Source organism: Drosophila santomea, chromosome 3R (assembly GCF_016746245.2).
Source record: "Drosophila santomea strain STO CAGO 1482 chromosome 3R, Prin_Dsan_1.1, whole genome shotgun sequence".
Lineage (NCBI taxonomy): Eukaryota > Metazoa > Arthropoda > Insecta > Diptera > Drosophilidae > Drosophila > Drosophila santomea.
Genome location: NC_053019.2, coordinates 18,415,929 through 18,442,146, shown reverse-complemented (window position 1 = coordinate 18,442,146; position 26,218 = coordinate 18,415,929). Strand labels below are relative to the sequence as shown.

General features: G+C 48.4%; 8 protein-coding genes across 12 annotated transcripts; 2 read left to right on the top strand and 6 right to left on the bottom strand.

Annotated features, from left to right (window-relative positions):
• The first annotated feature begins 12 nt into the window (after positions 1-12).
• Positions 13-667, top strand: LOC120453856 (DNA-directed RNA polymerase I subunit RPA12). Its single transcript, XM_039638761.2, has 3 exons — positions 13-210; positions 266-485; positions 552-667. The coding sequence occupies exons 1-3, from the start codon at positions 93-95 to the stop codon at positions 574-576; spliced, it is 363 nt and encodes a 120-aa protein (XP_039494695.1). The 5' UTR covers positions 13-92; the 3' UTR covers positions 577-667.
• LOC120453854 (cyclin-dependent kinase 20) lies at positions 522-1,843 on the bottom strand. 2 transcript variants are annotated; one of them, XM_039638758.1, is made up of 5 exons: positions 1,542-1,843; positions 1,100-1,484; positions 886-1,036; positions 703-826; positions 522-638 (listed from the first exon to the last, which is right to left on the bottom strand). In XM_039638758.1, exons 1-5 carry the CDS (start codon positions 1,740-1,742, stop codon positions 612-614), a joined length of 888 nt encoding a protein of 295 aa, XP_039494692.1. In that variant the 5' UTR covers positions 1,743-1,843; the 3' UTR covers positions 522-611. The 2 variants fall into 2 exon arrangements, with proteins under 2 accessions (XP_039494692.1, XP_039494691.1); XM_039638757.2 differs by lacking the exon at positions 522-638 and having other exon boundaries at positions 655-826.
• Positions 1,844-2,014: 171 nt separating this feature from the next.
• LOC120453849 (gamma-aminobutyric acid type B receptor subunit 2) lies at positions 2,015-7,570 on the top strand. 4 transcript variants are annotated; one of them, XM_039638752.2, is made up of 13 exons: positions 2,015-2,149; positions 2,567-2,835; positions 2,936-3,417; positions 3,486-3,666; positions 3,725-3,943; positions 4,003-4,298; positions 4,368-4,731; positions 4,793-4,903; positions 4,972-5,196; positions 5,628-5,973; positions 6,037-6,142; positions 6,203-6,708; positions 6,791-7,570. In XM_039638752.2, the coding sequence occupies exons 2-13, from the start codon at positions 2,575-2,577 to the stop codon at positions 7,411-7,413; spliced, it is 3,720 nt and encodes a 1,239-aa protein (XP_039494686.1). In that variant the 5' UTR covers positions 2,015-2,149; positions 2,567-2,574; the 3' UTR covers positions 7,414-7,570. The 4 variants fall into 4 exon arrangements, with proteins under 4 accessions (XP_039494686.1, XP_039494685.1, XP_039494684.1 ...); XM_039638751.2 differs by having other exon boundaries at positions 4,972-5,208; positions 6,040-6,142; XM_039638750.2 differs by having other exon boundaries at positions 4,972-5,208.
• A 20-nt stretch (positions 7,571-7,590) lies between these two features.
• Positions 7,591-8,474, bottom strand: LOC120453855 (bursicon). Its single transcript, XM_039638760.1, has 3 exons — positions 8,256-8,474; positions 8,058-8,182; positions 7,591-8,006 (listed from the first exon to the last, which is right to left on the bottom strand). Exons 1-3 carry the CDS (start codon positions 8,383-8,385, stop codon positions 7,740-7,742), a joined length of 522 nt encoding a protein of 173 aa, XP_039494694.1. The 5' UTR covers positions 8,386-8,474; the 3' UTR covers positions 7,591-7,739.
• Positions 8,475-8,586: 112 nt separating this feature from the next.
• On the bottom strand, positions 8,587-11,854 carry LOC120453853 (aminopeptidase N). The gene is made up of 6 exons (XM_039638756.1): positions 11,196-11,854; positions 10,845-11,141; positions 10,577-10,763; positions 10,270-10,517; positions 9,024-10,142; positions 8,587-8,962 (listed from the first exon to the last, which is right to left on the bottom strand). The coding sequence occupies exons 1-6, from the start codon at positions 11,819-11,821 to the stop codon at positions 8,656-8,658; spliced, it is 2,784 nt and encodes a 927-aa protein (XP_039494690.1). The 5' UTR covers positions 11,822-11,854; the 3' UTR covers positions 8,587-8,655.
• A 1,090-nt stretch (positions 11,855-12,944) lies between these two features.
• On the bottom strand, positions 12,945-16,544 carry LOC120453851 (membrane alanyl aminopeptidase). Its single transcript, XM_039638755.1, has 5 exons — positions 16,406-16,544; positions 15,463-16,159; positions 14,635-15,351; positions 13,452-14,567; positions 12,945-13,387 (listed from the first exon to the last, which is right to left on the bottom strand). The coding sequence occupies exons 2-5, from the start codon at positions 16,149-16,151 to the stop codon at positions 13,087-13,089; spliced, it is 2,823 nt and encodes a 940-aa protein (XP_039494689.1). The 5' UTR covers positions 16,152-16,159; positions 16,406-16,544; the 3' UTR covers positions 12,945-13,086.
• A 1,104-nt stretch (positions 16,545-17,648) lies between these two features.
• On the bottom strand, positions 17,649-20,956 carry LOC120453850 (aminopeptidase N). Its single transcript, XM_039638754.2, has 4 exons — positions 20,237-20,956; positions 19,533-20,010; positions 19,227-19,465; positions 17,649-19,163 (listed from the first exon to the last, which is right to left on the bottom strand). Exons 1-4 carry the CDS (start codon positions 20,929-20,931, stop codon positions 17,717-17,719), a joined length of 2,859 nt encoding a protein of 952 aa, XP_039494688.1. The 5' UTR covers positions 20,932-20,956; the 3' UTR covers positions 17,649-17,716.
• Positions 20,957-21,978: 1,022 nt separating this feature from the next.
• On the bottom strand, positions 21,979-25,551 carry LOC120451440 (aminopeptidase N). The gene is made up of 5 exons (XM_039635115.1): positions 24,972-25,551; positions 24,495-24,650; positions 23,638-24,351; positions 22,340-23,567; positions 21,979-22,276 (listed from the first exon to the last, which is right to left on the bottom strand). The coding sequence occupies exons 1-5, from the start codon at positions 25,520-25,522 to the stop codon at positions 22,043-22,045; spliced, it is 2,883 nt and encodes a 960-aa protein (XP_039491049.1). The 5' UTR covers positions 25,523-25,551; the 3' UTR covers positions 21,979-22,042.
• Between the last annotated feature and the right edge of the window lie 667 nt (positions 25,552-26,218).

Below are 26,218 nucleotides of genomic sequence, written 5' to 3'. Positions count from 1 at the left end.
TTCATACTGAAATCCAAAATAGCACGTGCGGCTTTTTGTATTTTGATTTTGATTACGGTTTTGCCTAAAATTTATACAAAAATATATTCGGCATGGATATGTTTTCCAATTGCCCGGGCTTTTGTCCCTCCTGCGGCTCCATTCTGCCCGAGCTGCAAGTCAAGGGCAACGTGATTTGCTGCAATTGCAGGCAGGAGTTTCAGCCAGACGGTAAAAACAGAACTTTATTTGTTTAAATTTTATTGGTTTAAAGTTTTGAAAATAGTTTACAGCGGCGAGAAGTCCGAGTTCACCATACACTTCAACACCTACGATCCCAGCAAGGTGTTCAACAGGACGAAGAGGGAGTCGGAGTCGGACGCGGATGGGCCCGTCGTGGAGAGGAAGTGTCCCAAGTGCAACCACGACAAGATGTCCTATGCCACCCTGCAACTTCGCTCCGCGGACGAGGGCCAAACGGTGTTCTTCACCTGCCTCAAGTGCAAGTAGGTGTCCTGATTATCATAGTCCATTTCATCCAATTAATCACACACACACATTCTTACTTGCAGATTCAAAGAATCGGAAAACTCTTAGTTGCTAGCAATTTTCGTGTAAATATAGTCTTATAATTAGTGAAAATAGTCATGTTCGACGGCCTGGGAAATATAGAATTTACCAATTGTAATACCCAAGCGGTCTTAATCTTGATGCAGTACCCACCTCGCTGGCCTTGAGTCGGTTTTTGGGATTGTAGACCACCAGGTTCGAGACCAGATTGATTTCCACCGCATGCGTGCAGCTGGGAAACAAGTTGTCCCAGTGAATGCCCACGGAGTTGGGAAACCTACATCAACATACAGCATGTTATATATTCAGCAATTGTGGAAGGAACGGAATAGCTACCTTATCTTGCTGTAATCGGGCAGGGAAGTAAGCTCCGGCCACTGATTCAGACGTGGACTGCCCAGGGTGCGAATGATGATGGCCAATTGTTCGATGTCGGTGGTTCCCGCAAACAGAGGCACTCCGCGTAGCATTTCCGCCACCACACAGCCTAGATAACGATAGTAGTTAGCTATCAGGATATATGTAAGCCCAGCCAAGTGTCAGGGCTCACCTGCCGCCCACATATCCACGCCGGTTCCATACTTCTGGCTGCCAAAGAGAATCTCGGGAGCGCGATACCACCGGGTTGAGACCTGAGGCGAATACAGGCGCGCCTCCTCTTCAGGGAAGTACAGGCGAGCCAGTCCAAAGTCGGCTATCTTGAGCATATCTGCATCGCTGATCAGCAGGTTGGCGGGCTTAATGTCCCGGTGCATTAGGCCCGCTTCATGCAGATAGGCAATGCCCTTGAACATTTGGTGGGCAAACTTGCGCACCTGCTGGCGGCTCAGGGGGTTCACCTCGCTCTTGAGCCGATTGTACAGGGTGTCCGGCTGGTATTCCAGCACCAAGGAGAGACCAGTAAGATCGGGATATATGTCGATAATATCCAGAATCTGCAATTACTTACATAATTGAAAGCATAACAAATAGATGATGCATGGTTAACTCACATATTCGGATTTGCAGAGCTGCAGGGTCTTGATTTCCCTCAATGTGTTTAGGGCTATGTTTCCGAACTTGTTCTTGAGAGCCACCTTCTTGATGGCCACCTCCTTGTTGCGCTGCAGATCGATGGCCTTGAACACGCAGCCATGGACGCCCTCGCCGATTTTCTCGAGCATTTTATAGCGGCTTGGCGCATAGTCCTCCATTATGATGCCACACAATTTTCACGCTGCTTATTTTCCGAGGTAATTTTTCCACATCGCTGTTCGTAGTCCATGGCAACACGGCCACAACAAATGCCGGAGGAGCAGCTGACGGAGCCACCTGTTGCAGGATGTTTACAAACGCAGTGGGTTTGTGGCAATTACTGGGGGTTGGAAAGCAGCCTAGGCCAAGGCGGAGCAGTGACAGCTTTTGGTTTTAAGGACATGCGCACTTCCTGCCTCGAATTCCTCCTGTCAGCCAAGTGTCAAGTCAGGGGGATACATAATTTTTCGGACCCTCGCACTGCAAAAGTTCTTCGTTGGCTGAGATTTGATGATTTGATGTGAAATAAGTGCTTCAAATGGCAGCGGTAGTGAAGTAAAAGCCAATTCTCGGACTAAACAAGCTGGTAGGTTCCCATAAGCATATGTAAATAAGATAAAAGAGGATGCAAATCATGGAGTACAGCGGATTTGGAGTTGCTCCTTCGCGTTTACGAGCATACTAAATAATGCACGACTCCTTTAGATCATTAAATTGCTTTATAATTACAAAACGTGCCAGCATTGCTGCGGCAATTTGAAGCAATTTTGCTGGCCTGGCCTTAGCCTTGCCCCACCTGTCCTGTTAACTTGCATGCGAGTACCAAGAGGCGCAGGTAAAACGTAGCAAATACACACCCACCTGGGTGGCGCAGCCTTGCCTCGACAGCCTTGGCTCACCCAAAGCCACACAAAACCACCCACTGCCATTCACCACCCACAGCAACTTGGTTCCAAGTTCACGTCCTCGATATGCGCCATTCACATTTAGAATTGTTTTGCAGCCCACGCGATGAACAACATGTTCCGGCCAAGTTGGTTTCCATTCGCCAGCCAGCTGCTGTTCCTGCTACTTTGGAGCACCGCCTGGGGCAGGACAGCCAAGAGATCGGACGTCTACATAGCGGGCTTCTTTCCCTACGGCGATGGCGTGGAGAACTCCTACACCGGACGTGGCGTTATGCCCAGCGTGAAGCTCGCCTTGGGCCACGTTAATGAGCATGGCAAGATACTGGCCAACTACAGGCTGCACATGTGGTGGAACGACACTCAGGTGAGTTGCATATGTTGTGTGTATATGTGGATTATGTATGTAATATATCAATTACTGATACACTTTTCCATATTCCCCTTGAATTTAATTTGGTTTGCAGTGCAATGCTGCGGTGGGCGTAAAGTCCTTCTTCGATATGATGCATTCGGGTCCCAATAAGGTAATGCTCTTTGGCGCCGCGTGCACCCACGTGACCGATCCCATAGCCAAGGCCAGCAAGCACTGGCACCTCACCCAGCTGAGCTACGCGGACACCCATCCCATGTTCACCAAGGATGCGTTTCCCAATTTCTTTCGCGTGGTACCCTCTGAAAATGCCTTCAATGCGCCGCGACTGGCACTGCTGAAGGAGTTCAATTGGACGAGGGTGGGCACTGTTTACCAGAATGAGCCACGCTATTCGCTGCCCCACAATCACATGGTGGCCGATCTGGATGCCATGGAGGTGGAGGTGGTGGAGACGCAGAGCTTTGTCAACGATGTGGCCGAATCCTTGAAGAAACTGCGCGAGAAGGACGTGCGGATCATACTGGGCAACTTCAACGAGCACTTTGCACGCAAGGCCTTCTGTGAAGCTTTTAAGTGAGTTGGATATACCAACTTATGAGAATGGTGATTTTAACTTATTGATAACAACGCTCCTCTTTCAGATTGGACATGTATGGCAGGGCGTATCAGTGGCTGATTATGGCCACCTATTCCGCAGACTGGTGGAATGTCACGCAGGACAGCGAGTGCAGTGTGGAGGAGATAGCCACGGCCTTGGAAGGCGCCATTCTAGTCGATCTTCTGCCCTTGTCCACCAGTGGCGACATCACAGTGGCTGGCATTGTAAGTACCTATTCAATTTCTATTAAATTTCTTATGATAAGTTTCATATTTTTGCCAGACTGCTGATGAGTATCTGGTGGAGTATGACAGACTGCGAGGCACTGAATACTCCCGCTTTCATGGCTATACCTACGATGGCATCTGGGCAGCTGCCTTGGCCATTCAGTATGTGGCCGAGAAGCGAGAGGATCTGCTAACCCATTTCGATTATCGTGTGAAGGACTGGGAGAGTGTCTTCTTGGAGGCTTTGCGCAATACATCCTTCGAGGGTGTGACGGTAAATAAGCCATTAAAACTGTTTTACTAAATTTAAATTCTCAATTTTACATTCTCAAGGGACCCGTACGTTTCTACAACAACGAACGCAAGGCCAACATCCTGATCAATCAGTTTCAACTGGGGCAAATGGAAAAGATCGGGGAATACCACTCACAGAAGTCACACTTGGACTTGAGCTTGGGAAAACCAGTCAGATGGGTGGGCAAAACTCCGCCCAAGGATCGCACCTTGATCTACATCGAGCACAGCCAGGTCAACCCCACCATATACATCGTATCGGCTAGTGCTTCAGTTATTGGAGTCATTATTGCCACCGTTTTTCTGGCCTTCAACATCAAGTATCGCAATCAAAGGTGAGTTTGTGATGGTATTTTCAACTATTTCTATTCTATTTATTGATAAAATAATCTTTTCTTTTATAGATACATCAAGATGTCCAGCCCGCATCTGAACAACCTGATCATTGTGGGCTGCATGATGACCTATCTGAGCATCATTTTCCTGGGACTGGACACCACGTTGAGTAGCGTGGCGGCTTTTCCCTATATCTGCACAGCTCGAGCCTGGATCTTGATGGCTGGCTTTAGTCTCAGTTTTGGAGCCATGTTCTCGAAGACGTGGCGTGTGCATTCCATATTCACCGATCTGAAGCTCAACAAGAAGGTGATCAAGGACTATCAGTTGTTTATGGTTGTGGGCGTGCTTTTGGCCATTGATATAGCCATTATAACCACCTGGCAGATTGCTGATCCCTTTTACCGCGAAACTAAACAGTTGGAGCCTTTGGTGAGTGCATGGATATCACATATTTGAAATAGAAAATCACAAATGAATTTATTTTCCACAGCATCACGAGAATATTGATGATGTTTTGGTGATACCCGAAAACGAGTACTGCCAGTCCGAGCACATGACCATATTCGTTAGCATTATCTATGCCTACAAGGGACTGTTGTTGGTGAGTAAACAATAAACATAAGCTTGTTTTATATCTATATAAAATATATTTATATATTTTTTGTATAGGTCTTTGGCGCCTTTTTGGCGTGGGAAACGCGACATGTTTCCATACCGGCTCTGAACGATTCCAAGCATATTGGTTTCTCTGTTTATAATGTGTTCATCACTTGTCTGGCCGGAGCGGCTATATCCCTGGTGCTATCGGATCGAAAGGATTTAGTTTTTGTCTTACTCTCGTTTTTTATCATTTTTTGTACGACAGCCACTTTGTGTTTGGTGTTCGTACCGAAAGTAAGACTGGTAGTAAGGAAGTTTTGTAGTTTTTGTAGCTGTTATATGTTACATGTTACTAATCGTGTAATATGAATGTTGTTTGTCGGCGTTAATAGACCGATCAGTTTTTTTTGGTTACACCTGTCAAACTGATCGTACGTTAGCGCCAGCTGAGCTGATCTTTCGTCTAGCGTTTATACACTTTGAAACAGAAACAACATGTACTCGAAAACAGATCCTAAAATGCTATATAACACTACAGACAAACTATAAACTTGAACTATATAGAAACCACTAAGAGCAGCAGCAAGGTTGTGATCAAATGCCACTTCCATGCTGTTGCCATATCTATGACTGTCTTATTTCGCTGTCCGTAGAGTTGGTCCTTCCTAGATGTTGACCATGTAGTGAAAAATCTATGGTTAATATTCATGCGAATCGTTTTGCAGTTGGTGGAGCTGAAGCGGAATCCCCAGGGCGTGGTGGACAAGCGCGTGAGGGCCACGCTGAGACCCATGTCCAAGAACGGACGGCGGGACTCCTCGGTCTGCGAACTGGAGCAACGATTGCGGGATGTGAAGAACACCAACTGCCGATTCAGGAAGGCACTGATGGAGAAGGAGAACGAGCTGCAGGCCCTAATCCGCAAGCTGGGACCCGAGGCCCGCAAATGGATCGATGGTGTGAGCTGCACGGGTGGCTCCAATGTCGGTAGCGAACTGGAGCCCATACTCAGCGATGATATTGTTAGGCTCTCGGCTCCACCGGTGCGTCGTGAGATGCCCAGCACCACAGGTGAGTGGTTGAGGTGGGGCCATTGCGTAGATATGTTCATGCATTGCCACCCGTTTGTCATAGAAGTTACCGAGATGACGTCCGTGGATAGCGTGACCTCTACTCACGTGGAGATGGACAACTCCTTTGTATCGGTGCAGTCCACGGTGATGGCGCCATCGCTTCCTCCGTAAGTTTCTTAGTTAGATCTCTATATACACACACTTAAACTCTGGAGTTTATTTAACAGCAAAAAGAAAAAGCAATCCATTGTGGAGCACCACTCGCATGCCCCTGCGCCCACCATGATGCAGCCCATCCAGCAGCAGCTGCAGCAGCACTTGCAGCAACACCAGCAGATGCAACAGCAGCACCTACAGCAGCAGCAACACCAGCAGATGCAGCAGCAACAGCAACAGCAGCAGCAACAGCAGCAGCAACAGCAGCAGCAACAGCAGCAGCAACATCATCATCGCCATCTGGAGAAGAGGAACTCGGTGTCCGCGCAGACCGATGACAACATCGGTAGCATCACCAGCACGGCGGGCAAGCGGAGTGGAGGCGACTGCTCCAGCATGCGGGAGAGGCGTCAGTCGACCGCCTCCAGGCACTACGACAGTGGCAGCCAGACGCCCACCGCCCGGCCAAAGTACAGTAGCTCGCACCGGAACTCCTCCACCAACATCTCCACATCGCAATCGGAGCTGAGCAACATGTGTCCGCACTCGAAGCCCAGCACTCCGGCTGTGATTAAGAGTGAGTTTTCTTTTCCCCCAAACCCCAAATGTAATTACAAAATTGTAAGCTATTTAATCGATTAACCAAATATCCGAAATAGCTCCCACTGCCTCCGACCATCGCCGCACCAGCATGGGCTCTGCGCTGAAGTCCAACTTCGTGGTGTCGCAGAGTGACCTCTGGGACACGCATACGCTCTCACACGCCAAGCAGCGCCAGTCGCCGCGCAACTACGCCAGTCCGCAGCGCTGTGCGGAGCATCATGGCGGTCACGGTATGACCTATGACCCGAACACCACCTCGCCCATACAGCGGTCCGTCTCCGAGAAGAATCGCAATAAGCATCGGCCAAAACCGCAGAAGGGCACCGTTTGCCAGAGCGAGACGGACAGCGAACGGGAGAGGGATCCGCCGCCAAACAGTCAGCCATGCGTACAGCCGCGCAAGGTGAGCCGCAGCTCCAACATCCAGCACGCCGCCCACCACCACAGTTCGCCCAATGTGGCGCCCGACAAGCAACGGGGCAGGCAGCGGGGCAAGCAGCAGGAGAGCAGCATCTACGGCGCCAGCAGCGAGACGGAGCTGCTCGAGGGCGAGACGGCCATACTGCCCATCTTCCGGAAACTCCTCACCGAGAAGAGTCCCAACTATCGGGGCCGCAGTGCCGTCGGCCAGAGTTGTCCGAATATATCCATCAAATGCGATATCGTCGAGTATTTGTAGTCGAACTCCTATTGTTAGATCCAGTTGCAGTGTAAAGATTACGCTTGTTTTTCGTCGGAGTTACGCATCTACATACATACCCTGTGAGGCCAGGACACACACCATTTAGAGAACTAGTAGCAATGACATGAGATAGTTGGGAATAAAAATTACAATTTAAAATAATCATGTATCTGCTTTTGTTTCCCGACTCTGACTCTGGTTTTTTTACTGACAGGCATTTTCATAGGCACATATTATTTTTCACTGTGTACAAGCAGAAACGGCAATTTGAATTGTAATTTATATTAATGTGTGTAATGAGTGCGCCATACAGATGGGGGATTCTATTGCAGTGCGATGCGTCGGAAGTGATTGTTGAGTGGACCCTCGTCCGAGTAGCCGGCAATTTCCTGTGGTATGATGCCAGACTCCTCGATGGAGGTGCATGGCCGGCACATGCACTCCAATGGCGCCTTGGTCAGGACCTTCTTGAACTTACGCTCGCCGGGCTTCACCTTGGGACAGAAGAGCGAGACGGATGCCTCCCGCTCACCCGACTCCTGGCAGCACATGCACGAGCGCTCCATCTGCCAGATCTTACTGCCCGACACCTAAAGTCGCCAAATGGTTAGCGAGTTTATGGGAATCGATATGTCAAGTACCTGGATATAACTGGCACAGCGACCCACGCAGGCGAACGAGGGAATCGGCTTGGGCACACAGCCCGGGTACTGGAGCACATGGATGACGGGCGTCACCTGACAATCGTCGCCCAGATGCGTAATATCTGGATGGAACGGAACGGAACGGAATCCCTTAGAGCTTATAATATGCTGTTATTAGTTGCCTAGTTTTCTAACCATTATCGGTGGCGGCCACCGAGCCATCCGGCTGCGCTGTGCAGAGCTTCAGGATGCTGACCAGGACGCAGTAGAGCAGGATCAGGACAAAGACCTTGTTGTTCTCGTGGCGGAGCAGGTGGCGCAGCATTTCGTCGTCGGCCCGACTGCGAGTGTCCTGTCGCGTGGAATGGAATGGAAAGCGACACTGGCAGCCGGCGGGCTTTTATATTCCCGACTTGGCCAGCGGATGCCGCTCTAATGGCCGCTCAAATGGCCGCTCGACAGCGTAAATTATGGCCTAATAAAGCAGGGGCCGTCCAAACCTTTTTGCCTAGTAATTGCGTACACGAAAAGGGCATTTATCCCGCAGCGCATGACCACGACAATCTCTTTATTTCCCCCACAACTTATTAGCTAATCAGAGCCGCCAGGCCAACAACCGGCTGCCCACTGCCAACAGCAGTAGCACCACCAAGGAAGTGGCTTCCAGGCAGGAGCTGCCATTTCTGTCCGCCAGATATTCGACCAGATTCTGCAGATTGTTATGCGCCCAGTTGAGGTTATTTTCCACAGTCACCAAGGATTTGGCGAGCAGCTCTTCCGATTCACCGAAAAGCTGATGGTTGCTATAGTAGAATTCCTTGAGCAACTGCTGCTGCTCGCGGGTGGTGAAGTACTCCGCCATGTCATTGATCACCTCGGCCGTGTCCGCCCAACTCTGGAAACTGTAAAGCAGGAACAATCAGTGTGACTTGATTGATTGTTAAATAATGGTTGAGTACTCACTCATACGCCAATAGCACGATGTTCTCGGTAATCATTTCAAAAATGGGCTGAACCAAGTCAGGATTCTCCTCGTACATACGGGCTATAGCAATTTTCTTTTGCTCAATGCTCGCCGGACCAGAGATGATCATCTTGTGGTAATGGGTTTCGTACTCCCTCGTGCAGCTGATTGCAGCCCAAAGCATATTCCTTTCGCTGGTGCGATTTTCCAGTTGGTACTGACCCCACACCATGGTGTAGGCATTGTAATCGGCGCTGCTGGCTGCACAGTAGAAGGTTTCCCGGTAATCCGGCGATGGCACCTCCTCACTTGTTACGAACTGAACGTTGACCTGTGGCCTGCAATTGCCGACCTGGTATCTGCACAGCCACTTAATCAGTTCGTTGCGATTGGCCACATCCAGCGGAATGTCCTGGGCGTTCCAAGCAACTCCTAGTTTCTCAAAGACAGCCGCTGTGATGTTGGATAGATATATCCGGAAGTCGGGCAGCTGTTCGGGCGTCAATCGCTTCGCCACCGTATTCAAGTTCTCATAGACGGCATACCAGGGCACGTACTCCACCTCCTGGGCCAGGTATTCCAGGAACCGGAATACATCAGCATAATCCACATATTGAACTAGCGCGAAATTGAAGAGGTCATCAATAATTTGTGCCCGATTCTCAACAGGTATGCCACTGTGATTCGTTGCAGAGATGGCCAAGCGAAGGCCTTCCCTTAAGGTGGCATCATAAAACACTCGTTGGTAGTTCGACTGCCTCAGGTTAAGTAGAATCCAATCAATTTGATTATCAAAATTTAGCCAGAGAACATTCACGGTTTTGTGTAGGTATTTATACGGCGTTAGATTGTAGAAATTACGTTCCAGATTAGTGGTGAAAGTGATTGGCACTGTGTATAACAGGGTAGCATTACTGCCATCGTCTTTGTTAAGCAGGAATCGCGACTGCTCCACAGTGACGACTTTGTTACCCTGTAAAGCCTTCACAATTAGCATGGGATAGCCCACCTGGTCCGTGTAGTCGGTGAAAAAGTCCACCAGATCCACATCCTGATTCTTTGGCCAGTGCTCAAAGAGATGGTAAAACAAGTTATACGGCACAGTGTTGGTCAGGTGACTGCAAATAGATTACAGTATTATTTCCTTATCAAAATTAAGAAACTCTTCATGGTAACTAAACATTGACAATGACTTATATTCAAGATAAAGGTTTTCGCCTCTAATCACAAATAGACTCAACTTACTATTGCTGCAGGTAATTCCTGATGGCCGTGTCAAAGTTTTGGGCTCCCATGAGATTTCGCCACATCCTTACAATGCAAGCTCCCTTGGCATAGGCTATTCCGCTGAACTTGTAGGCAATCTGGCTGGGTGTTTCGATCTCCGATTCCGGACTGGTCATGGGTTGAGTGCTGTTCCGGGCATCCGTGCCAAAGATCAGCTGCATTTGGCGCACCACGAACTGCTCGTCCAAGTGATACTCTGGATACAGCTGAATTGATTATGTTAAAATGCAGGCAAATATATATAGATATGTATATGAGTTCCCACCTGATGTGCCATGAAGTACTCGTAGTAGCGGGCAAAGGCCTCATTGAGCCAGAAGTAGCTCCACCAGGAGAAGGTCACGCTATCTCCGAACCACATGTGTGAGGTCTCGTGTGCGATGATGCGTATGGCGAACTCCTTATCCGACCAGTCATCCGAGTATCCAGGTTCCTGAATCAGCACAGCATCGCTTTTCAGTGGCAACAAAAAAACAAATGACATATATTACAATCTTTCATCGTTGCAATCTTCCAACTTTCAGCTTACTCACCTGTAGATGATGAGGCCCCAGTTCTCCATGCCGTTGTGCGGAAACCTGGGCGAACTGGCATACTGGAGCACATCGTTGCCCAGCTCAGCATATGGACTCTGGAACAGCTCCTCGTAGGCCGATACCACCTGCTGACCCACATGGTAGCTGAATGCTGTGTTGTTATAGAACTCCGGACGAGTGAGCACTGCGAATTCACTCTCATTTCCGCGGGCAGAATAATTGGCCACCATAAAGGCCAGCAGATATGTGGACATGACGGGGCTCTCCTCAAAGTGATCGACAAAACGATCTTGGCTAAAATCGTGGGAATAACAGTTACTAATACTTCCTATGTAAACTATAGCTTACCCTATAGCTGTCGTTTCTTTCAGCTTGGTGTTGGCTATCGAGCGATAGCCGTCGGGCCGGACAATCTGCAGTTGGAAGTGGGCCTTCATGGCGGGCTCATCGAAGCAGGGCAGCACCAAGCGGGCGTTGATGCGCTGCATCTGGGTGAGCGCCAGCCACTTGGTCACATTGCTATCCCTCTCCACATAGCTGGCGGAGAAGAGGCCGGCCATATCCGTGCGTATGTGCCCGGTGTACGTGAACCCAAGCGTATAATCCTTGCCAGGCTGCACGGCCTGCGTCAGCGGAACTCTCACCTGTTGGGTGGCGGCCTCATAATTAAGCCGACTGATATCGATGGCCTCCAACTGCACACCTGCCGCATCCAAAAGCCAGCACGCCGTAATGTCCAGCGTATCAGCATGTAGAATGATTTGTTGCACCTCCAACGTACCGACCACCCGCAACGTAATGCTCACTTCGCCATCGAAAACGCTGGGCTCGGTTGTATTTCGCAGAACGCCGATGGTCAGGTTGTAGTGCGTGGGTACCACGCTGCCGTCCAGTCGATAATCAGCGGCATTCGTGACGCAGATCAGCAGCAGTGAGCAAAGTAGCCAAAAGGCCCCAAACATCGAACTGCTCATGGCGATCGCAGCTGGAATACTGGAGTGTTGGATTCGGACACACTCTGCCAGATCGCCAAAATCACCGAAAATAAAATCAAATAAAAGTTCCCCCCGCGAAACAGGTGTTGTTCGCAGATGATTAGATAGTGGAATGTTTGAACAATAACTCGAGATGTCGTCGTCACACTTCTCTCAGTAAAATATTCTTATCAGCGCGCCATTGGGTGCTCATTAAATGCTAAATGCCAATTATCATTTTAATTGCTACTGGCAGCTGCTTAATGAGTTTTTGTCAGGGAATCTATTGCCATTTCACTTCTAGCTTTCAAATGTGACTGAGATCAAGGTGCTCATACGGACAGACGGACGGACGGACAAACGGACATGGCCAGATTGACTCGACTTGTGATCGTGATCAAGATCCTATATCCTATATTTCTTTAGGTGTAAAGGGTATAATAATACTTTTTCCTTTAGCAGATTAAACGCTTCAAAAAAGTCCCTCTGCTATCCATTTACCACTAAGGTGGAATGTCCAAAGTGGCATTGAATACTACAATTGATAAGATGCGATAAAGATTCTGTTTTCAATTGGATTCCACGAATTGTGAATCAGCTTAGTTAGCCAGAACTAGTGGTAAGATCGATATCTGCAAGACAACGTCGTAAAAGAGCTAGCAATAAAGATTGTAATTTATTAGTTATGTCGGTCAGTGTGAGCTTCAGCTATATTTAAGTCGTTTTATTTTTCAATTTTTAACCCTGAACTTGCGTTGCATTGATAGAAAAACCAACAAATTAAAAAACTCCCCTAATGGCTTAGCTTAGTTTGATTTATTTGGCGCCACGATTCCACTTATGGCCTATACAATCCAATAAAACAAATAACTAAAACAACCTTTCGCCTGAAATGACTGTAAAACGTTATGGAAGAAAAATAGTTTATTGCTCTGAAGCGAATTTATGATTAAATAGTGATCGATTGTACTTGAGTTTAATAAAATCCCCTCACGATTCCGAACTGAATCACCCGCCCATATTGACGCTAATCAGATTGTAAACTTTGTCGCCATGGGTGTCATTTAAGCCTATTTCATGATCGATTTCTCGACTAGCAGTAATAATAAAATACAACAGCGGCTTATCTACAAAATGGGGTTTACTTTATTGGGTGCTTTTTCCTCTGCGTACAAATACTTTATGGCCTTAGGAGTACTCGTGACCCGATCGCAAGTCCCTGATCCCTGATCTCTGATCCCTGCTTCCAGCTCCCTGCTTCCTGCTCAGTTGCGCAGCATGGTGACCAGGGCCACCATCAGAAGACTGAGGGCACTGAAGGCGTTGACCATGGCGCTGCCACTGCGATAGTTGCTCAAGTAGCTGCGGAAAACGTCCAGTTTGGCCGTTGCCCAATCCAAATTCTCCTTCACGGTTGCCTCGGCGGCAGTCAAAGTGGCCTGCGAGGTGCCGAATTTGGCGCCATTTGCCTTGTTGAAGTTCTCCAGATCGGTCAACTGCTGTTGGGTGGTGAAACGGGCGGCGATGTTGGAAATCACAGTGGCCACCGCGGAATAGCCGCCCATGCTGCAGAAAGAAGTGAATTAAGAAAATCAATGCCAAATTGAGCCATGTAATAGGTTATACTTACGCCTCAGCCAATGCCTCGTATTTCTGAGTGACCAGTGCAAACACCGGACTAACATTCTCGTTGTTCTCCGTGTAGAGAGTGGCCAGCACGGAGGACTTGTCCTGTCGCCGGATCTCATCGCTGATGATCAAATCGAACACCTTCTCGATCAGAGCCTGTGTCTTCACGCAACCGAAGGAGTTCTGGAGCAGTGTCTCCTCGGTGGCCACGGTCTCGTTCTTGAACTTGTTGTACAAAGCCTGGAACTCGGTCTCACCACCCTCACGCAGACCCACACAGTAGACGGTGGCGCGGATGTTCTTGGGCACGGTGGTCAGCGATTGGAAGTAGCCCTGTGCCTTGCTGATGCAATCGGAGCTGCCATAGCGACAGGCCCAGGAGAGGATCTTGGTGCGCAGATAGATATTCAAAGCAGTATCATTCGATGCCTCATTGAAGCCCAGTTGATTGTAGGCCTTGCTGGTGAGGTTCTGAATATAGTAATTGAAATCAGCCGTATCGTTGCCGAGACGGATGGTCAAGTAGTTGAAGCCGTTGAAGGCCGATGTCCAGGGTATGTAGTTGGTCTCCGTCTCCAAGTACTCAATCACGTCCAGGGTAAGGTTGTACGTAACATAACCAGCCCTGGCCAAATTGAACAGATCATCCACGATCTGGGCGCGATTGTTCTCGTGAATTCCTCCCCAGTTGGCGGTGGTCAGAGCCTGATGGATGGCATGCCAATTGCCCACCGAGTAGTTGATGCGGCAATATGCGGTCTGCTGAATATTGGCCACAATCCATTGCACTGCTGCGTTGAGGGTTTCAGTCTTGTTTTCGTTGGCTTCGAGGATAAACTTTGGCGTGGCGTTGTTAAAGTTATTCTCCACATTGGTGGTGTAGGAAATGGGCACAGTATATGTCAAGGATGCGTCGGATCCGTCGTTCTCCTTCAGCAGGAAACGCTTCTGGCTGAAGATGACCTGGTTGCCGCTAACATCTACATTGATTACTGGATAGCCCACCTGCTCGGTGAAGCTCTTGAATATATCCTCGGAGCTGGCATTGTAGCTGGAGTTGGGCCATTGCGCCTGCCAGGCACCCAAAAGATATTCGGGCAAAGACGCCTGGTATTCGCTGTAAGCAAGGAGTTATCCATAGTATACGTGTGTTAGTTAAGCCATTTGGTTTTCCCACTACTTACTATTTCTTCAGGTATTCCTGCAGAGCCTTCTGGAATTGAGTCTCGCCCATGGTGTGCTTGATCATACGGATGAAGGTGGCACCCTTGTTGTACGAGATGCTGTTGAACATGCGGCTCAGATGGGCGGGCGTGTAGGTGTTCTCATCGCTCAGCGGATTGGTGGAATTGGTGGAGTCCATGGCCATGACCGACTGCACCTGATCGACCACAAACTGCTTCTCCAGCTCCCATTTATCCTCGACCATGGCGGTGCCGAAGTACTGGAAGTAGCGAGCGAATCCCTCGTTCAGCCAGGTGTAGCTCCACCACTTGCAGGTGACCAGATCGCCGAACCACATGTGCGCCTGTTCGTGGGCCACCACGGCGGCGATGGACTGGCGGGAGGCCAGCGTAGTCGCCGACTCATCCACCAGCAGGGAACGCTCCCTGTAGGTCAACAGACCCCAGTTCTCCATGGCTCCGGCCGAGAAATCAGGTATGGCGGCCATATCCATCTTGTCGTTGCCCATGGAATAGTAGTCCTTGTCCAGGTACTTGCCCATCTCCTCCAAAATCTGTATGCCCACATTGTATGGGTACTGGGTCTGTGCATAGTACTCGGGACGAGCATAAACTCCGAAATCGTCATCCTTACGAGGCACAAACTCGGAAATGATGAATGCCAGGAGATAGGTGGACATTTTGGGCGTCGTCTTGTAAACGTCCGCGAAATATCCGCTAAAAATCGTATGAAATCAAACACAATATTCAGAACAAGAAGTAACTACCGATCGATTTGCCACCAATGTAAGTTTTACAGAATAACAGTCAAGTGGTGGAAGTACTTACTCTTCAGTGGTGGGATTCGATGAGATCAGACGGGTGTTACTGGCCGAGTTGAAGGTCCTGTGCCGCTTCAGCGTGACATCGAAGGTGGCCTTGAACTGGGGCTCATCGAAGCTGGGGAAGGCGCGACGAGCGTGGTGGGTCTGGAACTGGGTGGATCCCAGCCACTTGGTCACATTGTTGTCGTCCACATAGGAGCTGCGATAGAAACCATGCATATCGTCCTCCATCAGACCGGTGTACACGAAATGCAGAATGTATGCCGTATTGGCGGTCAATGCCGTTGATGCCGTAAGCTTCACAATATCCGTATCATAGTCCGTTGTGTTGGTGGCACTGAATTGAATGACCGTGGGATTGGCCACTCCCGTCGTTGGCTTCTGCCAGTACTCCCTGACCGAATAGGTGAGGTTTTTCGTGTGCAGATAGATGTCACTGGTGGTCTGGTTGGAAATCACCTCGATCCACACCTCGCCATCGAAGGTGTACCTCCTGTTGCCATCGGTCTCCAGCAAATAGGGTCGCAGCGTAATGTTGTAGTTCACCGGTGTGATGTGCTCGGCCAGGCGGTAATCCGCTAGCTCGGTGGCCAACGTCGTCGGCGGCTGGACATCCACGGCCAGTTGCCGGGTGCCTGCCGAGGCCAAGGACACGCTGGCCAGCAGGAGAACAGCCACTCGCAGGGCAAACATTCTTCCTGCTAAAGAAATATCAAAAGGAATATAGCTTAATAATTTTAAAATTTAATTAGATTTTTTGTAACATTAACAAACTTGCAAAGAAGCAATAAATATGTAGTTAACTTTTGTAAAATATTATCCCTGGCACGTGTGCAGTATTTAAAGTTACTCCAAAATTGTTCAATTTTATCTAGGATATTTATCAAGGATAATAGATCCGTTTGCACTACAACGATCGCCACTTATATAACCAACATTTAACTCACTTTTCAAGGGTTCGATCGCGAACCTTGGACTAGAATTAGTATTTCGCACGCCACTCGGCCAGCGATTCGATTCGAAAACTAAATGACTTTTGGCTTTGGGCCCGGTATATATGGTGAGTGTAAAGCGTTTGGCGACTTATGGCCATTATCAGCGGCTTATCTGCAAACTTTAACGTTTTATTTCGGCCCAGATAAAGTTCGCCTAGTCTATAGATTAAGCTGCGATAGCGATAAGGAGTCGTAGCGTTGATTTACACACTCCGCCATTGGCCGCCAATCCATGCTGACATTATTTCTCCTTTTTTTTTTGTTTTTTTTTGAAGATTGTCAGGCGATGCCATAACATTTGCTATACGTTGCACTGCGTCTTTGACACCTTATGGTGCATTGCACCCAATCTTATCGAGCGTGAGTTGCAGTCTTTCAAGGGGAAGTGGTCCCGGCGTTTGATTGAATGCAAGATACTTCATAAATAATGAAATAAAAATGAACAGGTTTGTTGGTTTTATAAGCTCTTTGAAATTTGTAATGTACATCCCCCAGATTGTCGGTTCGTCCATGTTACCATGGATTAACTAACGATATCGCAAAATGGTTTATCAACAAATGAACCGCATTCTGTTAAGTATATTGTTCTAGTTTAGTTACTTTTTCCTTTTATGAAGCATTTAATGAGTATTGATTGAGTATATAGATTGAGAACTGTCCAAAGCAAATCAAAACTTGACAGCATGACGCTTGACGCTTATTTACGACACAATAGGATATCGAAGGTAGGGCTATTAAACTTAAAAAAAGAAACTATTTTTCAACCATATGAATGAGTAAGAACCAAGTAATCTGCACACCGCCCCAAGTAGATTGTAAAATTTGTAAAAACCGCTGAGTTACTATATTGAAGCCATAAAAAAACACTGAAGAAATTGCTGTCTATTTTTTTAAATTTCCTTGCAACTGCAGTTGAAACTGCCTACTTCTCATTCAGCCAAATAATAAATTAAACTCGCCCATTTGGGAAACTACTGGCTAAGATGTCGTGCACACTTATGGATTTAGTTGCCAAGGCTAATAAAGCATGTATTTATGGCTCCATTGTGGTCGTAAGAACAGGGGTTTTCGAAGTTTCAAATTAGGAAATTTATGAGATCATCGCGCTTATCTGACCATCGACTTCGATCTGGCAATTCACGGCCATAAACCTGTGAAGGGAATTGTAAATTCACAGGAAATGAAAACAAGAGTATTATGGAATTAATGGAATTTATTGGGCGCACAAGTGCACATCTATCACTATAACTTAGGATCTACGTTTTAGAACAGCTTGGCGGCCAGAAGGCAGGCAAGAATGGCCAAAATGGAGGCGTTCAGGGCGGAGCTGCCGCTGCCGAAACCGGCGACCCAGGTCATCAGAGGATCCCTGTTGGAAGCTAGCCACGCGTAGTTGGCATTCACGTTGCTATCGACGCTAGCCTGCAGAGTGGTGGGCACATACTCGGTGTTCTTGACAGTGTCCACCAAATTTTGCAGGGCAGCCTTTTGCTTGTCGTTGACCGTATAGGCGGAGATACCCACGATGTCGCTGTACAGAGGATTAACGCCACCAAAGCCGGTGTTCAGCTGGCCATACGCCTCCCAGTTGTTCTGCAGGAACTCAATGGCGACCAGCAGACCCACCTCACCACGGGAGTAGACCGGACTCAGCACAGTGATCCTTTCCTGATCCCTCAAGCCCTCCGACGCAATGCTGCTGGCCACGAACTTCTCCAGCTGGGCGGTGCTCTGGGAGCAGCCCAGGGCGGAGATCAGAAGACGACGCTCGGCCTGATCGGTGGAGTTCAGCAGCTTGTTGAACACAAAGTCAAAGGTCTTGTCATCGGCCTGCTTCAGTCCATTGCAGTACACCTGCGACTGCAGATTCGGCTCGATCTTGGTGCCCGTCTCCACCAGAGCCGTCAGCTTGGCCGTCGTCTCTTTCAGGCAACTCTCCAGACCCGCCAGACAAGCCAGGTTAATCAGCACATTGCGGGTAAATGGCACCAGATGTTGGTCACCTTTGTAGTCATTCACACCGAACTTGTCGAACTGCAGGCTCACCAGTTCACGTACGTAGAACCGGAAATTCTCGTAATCGGCATCTCCGCTCAGGTAGCGATCGAGCAGAGTGATCACCGTTTTGGCAGCGGACCAGGGAGAGTACTGATCCTCCTGGGGCAAGTAGGTCAACAGCTCCAGCAATGTGGCATGGGGCACGCGGCCACTGGTGGCAAAGCGGTACAAATCATTGATCAGCTGGGCTCGGTTCCTGGGATCGATCTTGTGTGGACGAGTGATCAAGGCGTTGATAGCCAGTTGATAGTTTGGCGCATCGTAGAGCACGCGATAGTAGCCAGTGCATTTCTTGTTCAGAATCAGCAAGTTGGTTGCGTCCAGGCTAGCATTGATGGTAATCTCGGATTGGTTGAGCAGATAATGTGTGGCCTCGGTGTTGCGGAAGTCGGGATTTGAGAAGTCCACATAGTTAATGGGCACATACCACAACTTGTCACTGGTATAGTCCTTATCGTTGGTGTACACCGACTGCTTAACCGTGAAGCTTCCATTCTCGTAGTTACGGGTCACGGTCAGCAAAGGAACTCCGCCCTGGTTTGTCCAGCTACCCATCATTTCGGCCACGGTTGCTGGCACAGAATAGTTCTCCTCGATGGCAGCCTTGGCAATGCCTTCGAAAAGCTTGCTGGGATTGGCTGCAGTGAATTGACTGGATAGATTCGTAGTTAGTTATTAGTGACTTGTGACTTTGACTTCAAGACTGGAAACCTACTTGTCGACCAGGTAATTGTGTAGACCGCGCTGGAAAACGGTGTTGGTCAGGGCATGGCGCCACATGTCCAGAACGGATCCGGCCTTAGCATACGATACGGAGTCATAGAGCAGGGCAATCTCCGAGGGCTTCTGGACGAAGTGGCTCATGGGACGGGCATTGGCGCTGGCATCATTGACCAGAGCGCTCTGGTAGGAACCAGCATGGAAGGTTTGGAAAATGTCCCACTCGGGATAGGCCTGTTATCGAAATTACAAATTACAATAGATGCATAAACAACCGAGAGTTTTCCGATTATAAACGCACCAGGTCCACAGCCAAGTTCTCGAAGAGGGTGGCAAAACCTTCCTTCAGCCAAAGGAAGCTCCACCACTCGATGGCCACCAGATCACCGAACCACATGTGGGCATCCTCATGCGCCTCAATGGTGGCAATGTTGGTCTTCGTGCTGGTGGTTGAGTTCTCGGTGTTGTACAGCAGGTACTCCTCACGGTAGGTGGCCAGACCCCAGTTCTCCATGGCACCGGCGGCAAAGTCAGGGATACCAGCTTGATCCAGCTTGGGCAGTGCGAAGGGAACTCCAAAGTAGCCGGACAGACGCTTCTCCACCAGCAAACCGGTGGTCAGAGCCCACTCCTGCTCATGCTCGGTTCCTTTGCGGGAGAAGACACGCTGTGGCAGGCCATTCAGCTCACCCTCGGAGAAGACGAACTCGGAGACAATGAAGGCCACCAGATAGGATGGCATATTCACGGTCTTTTGGAACACGGTTACTCCAGAGGTGCTACGAAAAATAGACATTAATTTATGCATTCATTCAAGCGGTTGTGCTTGTAGAACCACTGATATCGCCGTATCTTTGTCATAAACCCATGACGACAAAGAGGCAGTGACATACTTAAGTGGTTATAAACATTTTAAAACTGCCATATCTTCAGATGAATATCAACCCATATGAGTAGCAGAAATGATTAAATGAGTATGCACTTTAATTGAATCGAATTACCAACCTGCTGCTATCCACTGGCATGTTGCTGATGGCATTGTAGCTCGGATCGTGGGTGATGGTGATGGTGAACTCCGCCCTCTTCGAGGGTTCATCGTAGCAGGGGAAGGCGTGGCGTGCGTCAGTGGACTCGAACTGGGTGGTGGCCAGGTACTTGGTGTTGCCCTCCTCATCCGTATATGTGGACAGGTAGAATCCGCCGTTGTCAGTGCGCAGATGTCCCTGGTATTTGATCGTCAGAATCCATGTGGTGTCTTCGGGAAAACTCAGTCCCGTCTTGCTGAAGGTAAGGAACTCGCGTTCCGCTTCATATTCGTATACCAAATCCTGGGCCACGGCTTCCGTGACTCCCTGCTGAATAATGGTGGCCGTAAAGTTCTCCAGCTGGCGGGCATGGACCACAATTTGTGAGGTGGTCGTTAGAACGCTTAGGGTTATGGCCACGGTACCATTGAACACGGTGTCGCCCGTATGGACATTTGTGCTCAAGGACACGGCATAATGACTGGGGATCGTATCGTTGGGCAGGCGGTAGTTATCCTCGTCGGCGAAGGGAACCACTGCTCGTTGCATGGGGTTCTCCAGATGGTGCAGCTGGTCAAGAACCGGGAATTGGCGCACCACAGCCGCCTGGGTGGCGGAAATGGCCAACAGAAGGACCAAGAATAGGGACATGCCCCCGACCTGAACGCGACTCATGGCGAAAACGCGGCAAGACTAAACTGCCAAAGTCCGGCGAGCCACTTTTAAGCGAGGCAGTGCATCTTATCTGGGAGCAGGCATAAAGATTACCCCAATCTTGTTACCTAGAGTGACCACCGTTACCAGCCAAGCACTGTGGTATAAACTACTTTGGGTAGTAAATCAAGTATGGTACTAGCCTTTAATGAATTTGTATTTTCTGCAGGGTTAGTATCAATCACGTCTCAGATAATGGCGAATAAGTGTGGGCATTTCAAGATAGACGCCCTGATAAAAGTCTCAAGTTGATCAACTGGCCTTGATCTGATATTGTTAGCTGATTATAACAGAATGTTCTCACTCACCTTTAAAAATTATTTAACACTATTACTATAATTAATTGAAAGTTATGACAGAATATTATCTAATAATGAAAACAGCAATAATTTCTAAACGAAACAACATTTTGAAAACTACCAATTGAAACTGAAGTTGGCGTGTACTTTTCATATGTGCTGATATGATAGTGAAATATACACGCCTAGTTAACTGCTATAGTATGGTATAATGGACTCTCCAAGTTCGCTCTTGAGATAAGGAAATGCCCATTAATCCGTAGGAAATTACTAAGCAATGTGTGCAATACTGTGCAACAGCCAGACATCTGCTAATAAATGGTAAAGCCATTGAAATTGATTAAGAAGCCATTCAATGCGCTGAAAGCCACAAAATGGGCCATTGTTCTTGAAAGTTCCAAATCACAATCTGATATGAGCACGTGAACTTCATAAACCATTGCGGCCATTGTAAATATCCAATTGATAATCGAATTGAGTACTAAGCCCAACTATCAGTGCTTTATCGATGCCAATGGCATTCGCAGAATCGCGATTAGATTGACCAAAGCAAAGTGTGGCAACTAAGCCATAAACCGATCAGTTCACTTTCCCAATTCCGAAAGTGTGAAACTTTGAACTTCTTCCACCGGGAGACTCCCCTTCCATTCAGCCCAAAAATTCCCTGTATTATCAGTTCTATTTTCGATCTACAATGAACACACAATCATTAATGTTGATTCATGTTACTTTACTGAATTTATGTTTAATACTTGACCACATGAGTTGTCTTATTATAGCCTGAACAGCAGCAGAGCCATCGCACTGACCAGGATCGTGGTGATGGACGCAGTCAAGGAGGGACTGCCGTTCTCCTTTAGGGAATCTTCGATCCAGTTGAGCACTGGATCACGATTCACTTCCAACCAAGCGAAGTTGCTTGTGATTCTGGAGTCAATGGTGTCGCTCAGATCATCATTGACATAGCTCGGTCCTTCAGCCTTCACAGTATCCACCAATGCGTTAAGCTGTTAAATAATTTATAAATTACAAGTTTGCTTCGAATTATAAATTTTAAAAAATAAACATACCCTCGTCTTTTGCTTCTCACTGACCACATAGGTGGCAATGCCGCGCAGGGCGGAATCAAGGGGCTTTGTAGTCTCCGAAAGCTTTGCGTAATCCAACCAGCTGGCCTCGAGGAACTCCAAGCTAGCGGTAACACCGATTTCACTGCGGGAGAACGCCGAGTTCAGCAGGGAGAAGCGCTCCGAGTCGCTCAGGCTATTGGCGGTGTTCAGGGAAAGGTTCAAGAAACCAATCAGCTGGCTTGTGCTGGAAGAGCAGCCCAGCGAGGAGATGAACAGGCTGCGATCGGTGGAATCCGTGGAGCTCAGCAGATCGGACTGCACTCTGCTGTAGATGTCATTGGTAGTGGAGCGCAGACCAGCACAGTAGGCTTGAGTCTTGAGAGTGGCCTCGATGGCAGTGCCATTGTATAGGTACTCGGACAATTTCTTGGCCGACTGGCTATAGCAATCGTTGGATCCCACCTGGCAGGCCAGGCTGACCAGCACGATGCGCAGATAGTTGTTCAGATAATGCTCGCCGGGAATCTCGTTCACTCCAATCTTATCGAAGATGGGCTCGATCAGGCCCCTGACGAAATCTTGGAAGTGAGAGTACGAATCATCGCCACGCAAGTAACGATCGTAGACGGTCAGAATGGTGTTGGCAGTGGACCAAGGAGCATACTGCTGCTCATTCACCAGGTAACCCAGCAGCTCCAGCAGAATGCTGTGGCTCAGGCGATCGGTGGTGACAAAGATGTACGTATCGTACAGCAGTTGAGCCCTGTTCCGCGGATGGAATCTATGGGGCTGGGACTTCAAAGCCGTCGTAATGAGACCATAGTTCTGCGTATCGTACAGCGTGCGGTAGTAGCCGGAGTTCTGAATATTCACGACTATATAGTCAGTGCTGGAAGCGTCGACATCGGAGATCACGGTCTCCGTCACATTTAGCAAGTAATGTGTGGCAGTCGTGTTGCGATAATCGTACTTGTTCGCAGTGGCAAAGTTGAGGGGCACATACCAGGTGGCGGTATTGGTGTCCGATTTGTTTGCCACATAGCGCTTCTGGGTGATCGTAATGGTGCCCGCCTCGTAATTACGGGTCACGGTGAGCAGTGGGTAACCGGCCTGTTGGGACCAGCTGCTGAAGATGTTGTCCACAGTGGTGGGCAGCTTGAAGCCCAATTCGTCGGCCGACTCCTGGAAGGATGCGAATAGATCCCATTCGTCGCAGGAAGTATATTGGCTGAGTGAAAAACAAGCAATTAGAATACATGAGCATGCTGTTCTATATATAGTTCTATATATATACTCACTTCTTGGTCAGGTACTTGTTCAATCCAGTGCGGAAGACCTTGTCCGACCAGGCGTTCTTGAACATGTACAGCACACTGGCGGGCTTGGCGTACGAGAAGGTGTTGTACCGGTTGGAGATCTCCGACGGTGTCTGGACGTAGTGCGTCATGGGAACAGCCGAGGCCAGGGCATCGTTAAGCAGAGCGCTGTTGTAGTCGTTCACGTGGTAGATCTGATAGGTGTCCCACAGTGGAAAAGCGATGTCGTTCGATTCGTACGAGAAGAGGGTAGCAAAGCCCTCCTTGAGCCACAGATAGGTCCACCATTTCACGGATACCAGATCGCCGAACCACATGTGCGCGTACTCGTGTCCAATGATATTGGCAATGCTCGTCTTCAGGTTGATCGTCGAGTTCTGCTCGTTCCACCACATGTACTGCTCACGGTAGGTGGCCAGACCCCAGTTCTCCATGGCACCGGCAGAGAAGTCCGGAATGCCAGCTTGGTCCAGCTTGGGCAGTGCGAAGGGAACTCCAAAGTAGCCGGCGAGACTGGCCTCCACAACCAATCCGGACCAAAGGGCCCATTCCTGCTGATCCTGCTTACCCTTGCGCGAGAAAACCCGCTGGCGGAGACCATTCAGTTCTCCGGTGGTGGACTCAAAATCGGAGACGATGAAGGCCACCAGGTAGGTGGACATCTTGGGCGTCGTCTGGAAGACGGTGACTCCCGAACTGGAGGGCGAAACCATCAATTAGTTCATTTGCTTATCTTACTACAGGCAAACTATCAACTTAGCATTGCCAACACGGCGAATGAGTAATGTTTCGCTGATGAAAGTATAGCTATACTTGGTATAAATTTCCAAAATACATACCTGCTGGCAGCCGTGTTCACGGGCATATTGCTGATGGCCGTGTAGGAGGCATCATGGTGGATGGTAATCGTGAAGTTGGCTCTGCGGGCGGGCTCATCGTAACAGGGAAATGCGTGACGGGCGTTGGTGCTCTCGAATTGTGTGGTGGCCAGGAAGCTGAAGGATATTGTACGGATATTCATTACGTCTCAGTTGAACCGATAATTAATCATTACTTGCGAATCGCGTATCATCGTACTAATCACAGATTATAAAGATAAGCCAAACTGTGCTTATTGATAAGAAATGAAACTAGTCGAAAGTACTCAATAAAGTGCAGACGTTATTATTAGCACGATAAGCTCATGTACTTGTGAAATTGGGACCCAGTTCATAAGAAGGCTATTTACTATTAGGGTTAAGGCTAAGCTCAGAGGCTTAAGTGTGCTTGTAAATACTTATATTATTTTGTACAACTTTTGAAAGACATGCACTTACTGCTGTTTGCCATCATCATCCGTGTAGCTGGAGAGGTAGAAGCCGCCCATGTCAGTGCGGTGGGTGCCATTGTACTTGATGGTGATGGTCCAGTTGGTGTTGGCTCCAAATGCCTCACCAGCGGTTGTACGCGTAAGGACGAGGAATTCGCGCTGCAACTCGGTGGTTACAGTAAGTGGAATTGATGTGGGCGTGACCACATCCCGGCTGATAATCGAGGCTTCAAAATTCGACGTCTGGCGGTAATGAAGCGTTATATTCGAGGTCTCGTCCAGCACACGTATATCGATATTGACGGTGCCATCGAATTGGTCATCGCCAGTATGGACATTTGTCCAGAGCTCCACGTTGTAGGACTCCGGTTCCGTGGTATTCGGCAGTCGGTAATTGCCGGCACTATTATCATCCACGCGCGGAGTGGCATAGAGAGCTGCACCCTTGGTCTCCAACTGGCCATCGTCCAGGGATAATGGCAGGATCAGGCGCGCCTGCAGGCTGCCCACTGCCAGGAGCAGGATCAGTGAAAACGAGTTTAGCAGCCACAGTGCCATGTTGGCTGCTCCGGAAAAGACACTTTGGTATTGAGCGGCCGCCGTTTGGACACGGCTTTTTTATGGACTCGGCCATATCTAATCCTCGGCACCGATCGCCATAAAGATTGTTGTGCAATACTCGATAAAACCGGCAAAGTCCCGGTTATTGGCCCAGATTGCAATGGGCCAAGTCAAAATGTGAAGTATAATTGGGCTGTAAAACGATTAACCAACGCCGATACCAAAAAGATCTGAAGATGGTGCTCAATAGTGCAAAAAAATTCCCCTCGGTAACCATTATTTCAATGATTCAGTAGCGTAGGACTTATCAAAAGCACTCAACAGGATAACAAGGCTTTTTTGTTTAATCGAACTCGTATTTTTAGTATCATTACTGCGCCTAATGCAGTAAAATTTTGAATTATGGCTTCGTCTGGGACGTGTAAGAGTCTTAAAGTACGAAAAAGTGCAAGTTGTTATGGCTCCATAATCAAAACAGTAATAAATACTCGTGAAAAACGACTTAAAGTATCAATTAAGTGGGCGAGAGGCTAAATGTTAAATAAATATTTCAAATGTCTATGTATATTCAGTAAATATTTCACTTAAGCTTACAAAACTTTACAGTATGTAAATACACAACTGTTAATAGTTTTTATAATTGCTTTTTAAATGCATGCCTAAATATGCAGTAATTATTGTAAGTAAACATTC

What these genes read in the sequence shown, in the direction of transcription:
- LOC120453854 (XM_039638757.2), bottom strand. Translation starts at nt 1,742, where the DNA reads ATGGAGGACTATGCGCCAAGCCGCTATAAAATGCTCGAGAAAATCGGC. An exon ending in AGCTCTGCAAATCCGAATAT is followed by an intron (nt 1,485 to 1,541) that starts GTGAGTTAACCA and finishes AAGTAATTGCAG; the next exon opens with ATTCTGGATATTATCGACAT. An exon ending in CCCGATTACAGCAAGATAAG is followed by an intron (nt 827 to 885) that starts GTAGCTATTCCG and finishes ATGTTGATGTAG; the next exon opens with GTTTCCCAACTCCGTGGGCA.
- LOC120451440 (XM_039635115.1), bottom strand. Translation starts at nt 25,522, where the DNA reads ATGGCACTGTGGCTGCTAAACTCGTTTTCACTGATCCTGCTCCTGGCA. An exon ending in GATGATGATGGCAAACAGCA is followed by an intron (nt 24,651 to 24,971) that starts GTAAGTGCATGT and finishes AATATCCTTCAG; the next exon opens with CTTCCTGGCCACCACACAAT. An exon ending in GTGAGAAGCAAAAGACGAGG is followed by an intron (nt 22,277 to 22,339) that starts GTATGTTTATTT and finishes ATTATTTAACAG; the next exon opens with CTTAACGCATTGGTGGATAC.
- LOC120453851 (XM_039638755.1), bottom strand. Translation starts at nt 16,151, where the DNA reads ATGTTTGCCCTGCGAGTGGCTGTTCTCCTGCTGGCCAGCGTGTCCTTG. An exon ending in TCGAATCCCACCACTGAAGA is followed by an intron (nt 15,352 to 15,462) that starts GTAAGTACTTCC and finishes TACGATTTTTAG; the next exon opens with CGGATATTTCGCGGACGTTT. An exon ending in TACGAGGCATTGGCTGAGGC is followed by an intron (nt 13,388 to 13,451) that starts GTAAGTATAACC and finishes TTCTTTCTGCAG; the next exon opens with CATGGGCGGCTATTCCGCGG.
- LOC120453856 (XM_039638761.2), top strand. Translation starts at nt 93, where the DNA reads ATGGATATGTTTTCCAATTGCCCGGGCTTTTGTCCCTCCTGCGGCTCC. An exon ending in GCAGGAGTTTCAGCCAGACG is followed by an intron (nt 211 to 265) that starts GTAAAAACAGAA and finishes TTTTGAAAATAG; the next exon opens with TTTACAGCGGCGAGAAGTCC. An exon ending in TTCACCTGCCTCAAGTGCAA is followed by an intron (nt 486 to 551) that starts GTAGGTGTCCTG and finishes TCTTACTTGCAG; the next exon opens with ATTCAAAGAATCGGAAAACT.
- LOC120453850 (XM_039638754.2), bottom strand. Translation starts at nt 20,931, where the DNA reads ATGAGTCGCGTTCAGGTCGGGGGCATGTCCCTATTCTTGGTCCTTCTG. An exon ending in AGAACTTGGCTGTGGACCTG is followed by an intron (nt 19,466 to 19,532) that starts GTGCGTTTATAA and finishes TTTCGATAACAG; the next exon opens with GCCTATCCCGAGTGGGACAT. An exon ending in CACAATTACCTGGTCGACAA is followed by an intron (nt 19,164 to 19,226) that starts GTAGGTTTCCAG and finishes GAATCTATCCAG; the next exon opens with TCAATTCACTGCAGCCAATC.
- LOC120453853 (XM_039638756.1), bottom strand. Translation starts at nt 11,821, where the DNA reads ATGAGCAGTTCGATGTTTGGGGCCTTTTGGCTACTTTGCTCACTGCTG. An exon ending in TGGGGCCTCATCATCTACAG is followed by an intron (nt 10,764 to 10,844) that starts GTGAGTAAGCTG and finishes GCCACTGAAAAG; the next exon opens with CGATGCTGTGCTGATTCAGG. An exon ending in ATCGTGCTATTGGCGTATGA is followed by an intron (nt 8,963 to 9,023) that starts GTGAGTACTCAA and finishes CCTGCTTTACAG; the next exon opens with TTTCCAGAGTTGGGCGGACA.
- LOC120453855 (XM_039638760.1), bottom strand. Translation starts at nt 8,385, where the DNA reads ATGCTGCGCCACCTGCTCCGCCACGAGAACAACAAGGTCTTTGTCCTG. An exon ending in GGTGGCCGCCACCGATAATG is followed by an intron (nt 8,183 to 8,255) that starts GTTAGAAAACTA and finishes CGTTCCATCCAG; the next exon opens with ATATTACGCATCTGGGCGAC. An exon ending in GCTGTGCCAGTTATATCCAG is followed by an intron (nt 8,007 to 8,057) that starts GTACTTGACATA and finishes TGGCGACTTTAG; the next exon opens with GTGTCGGGCAGTAAGATCTG.
- LOC120453849 (XM_039638750.2), top strand. Translation starts at nt 2,575, where the DNA reads ATGAACAACATGTTCCGGCCAAGTTGGTTTCCATTCGCCAGCCAGCTG. An exon ending in GCCTTCTGTGAAGCTTTTAA is followed by an intron (nt 3,418 to 3,485) that starts GTGAGTTGGATA and finishes CTCCTCTTTCAG; the next exon opens with ATTGGACATGTATGGCAGGG. An exon ending in TACCGAAAGTAAGACTGGTA is followed by an intron (nt 5,209 to 5,627) that starts GTAAGGAAGTTT and finishes ATCGTTTTGCAG; the next exon opens with TTGGTGGAGCTGAAGCGGAA.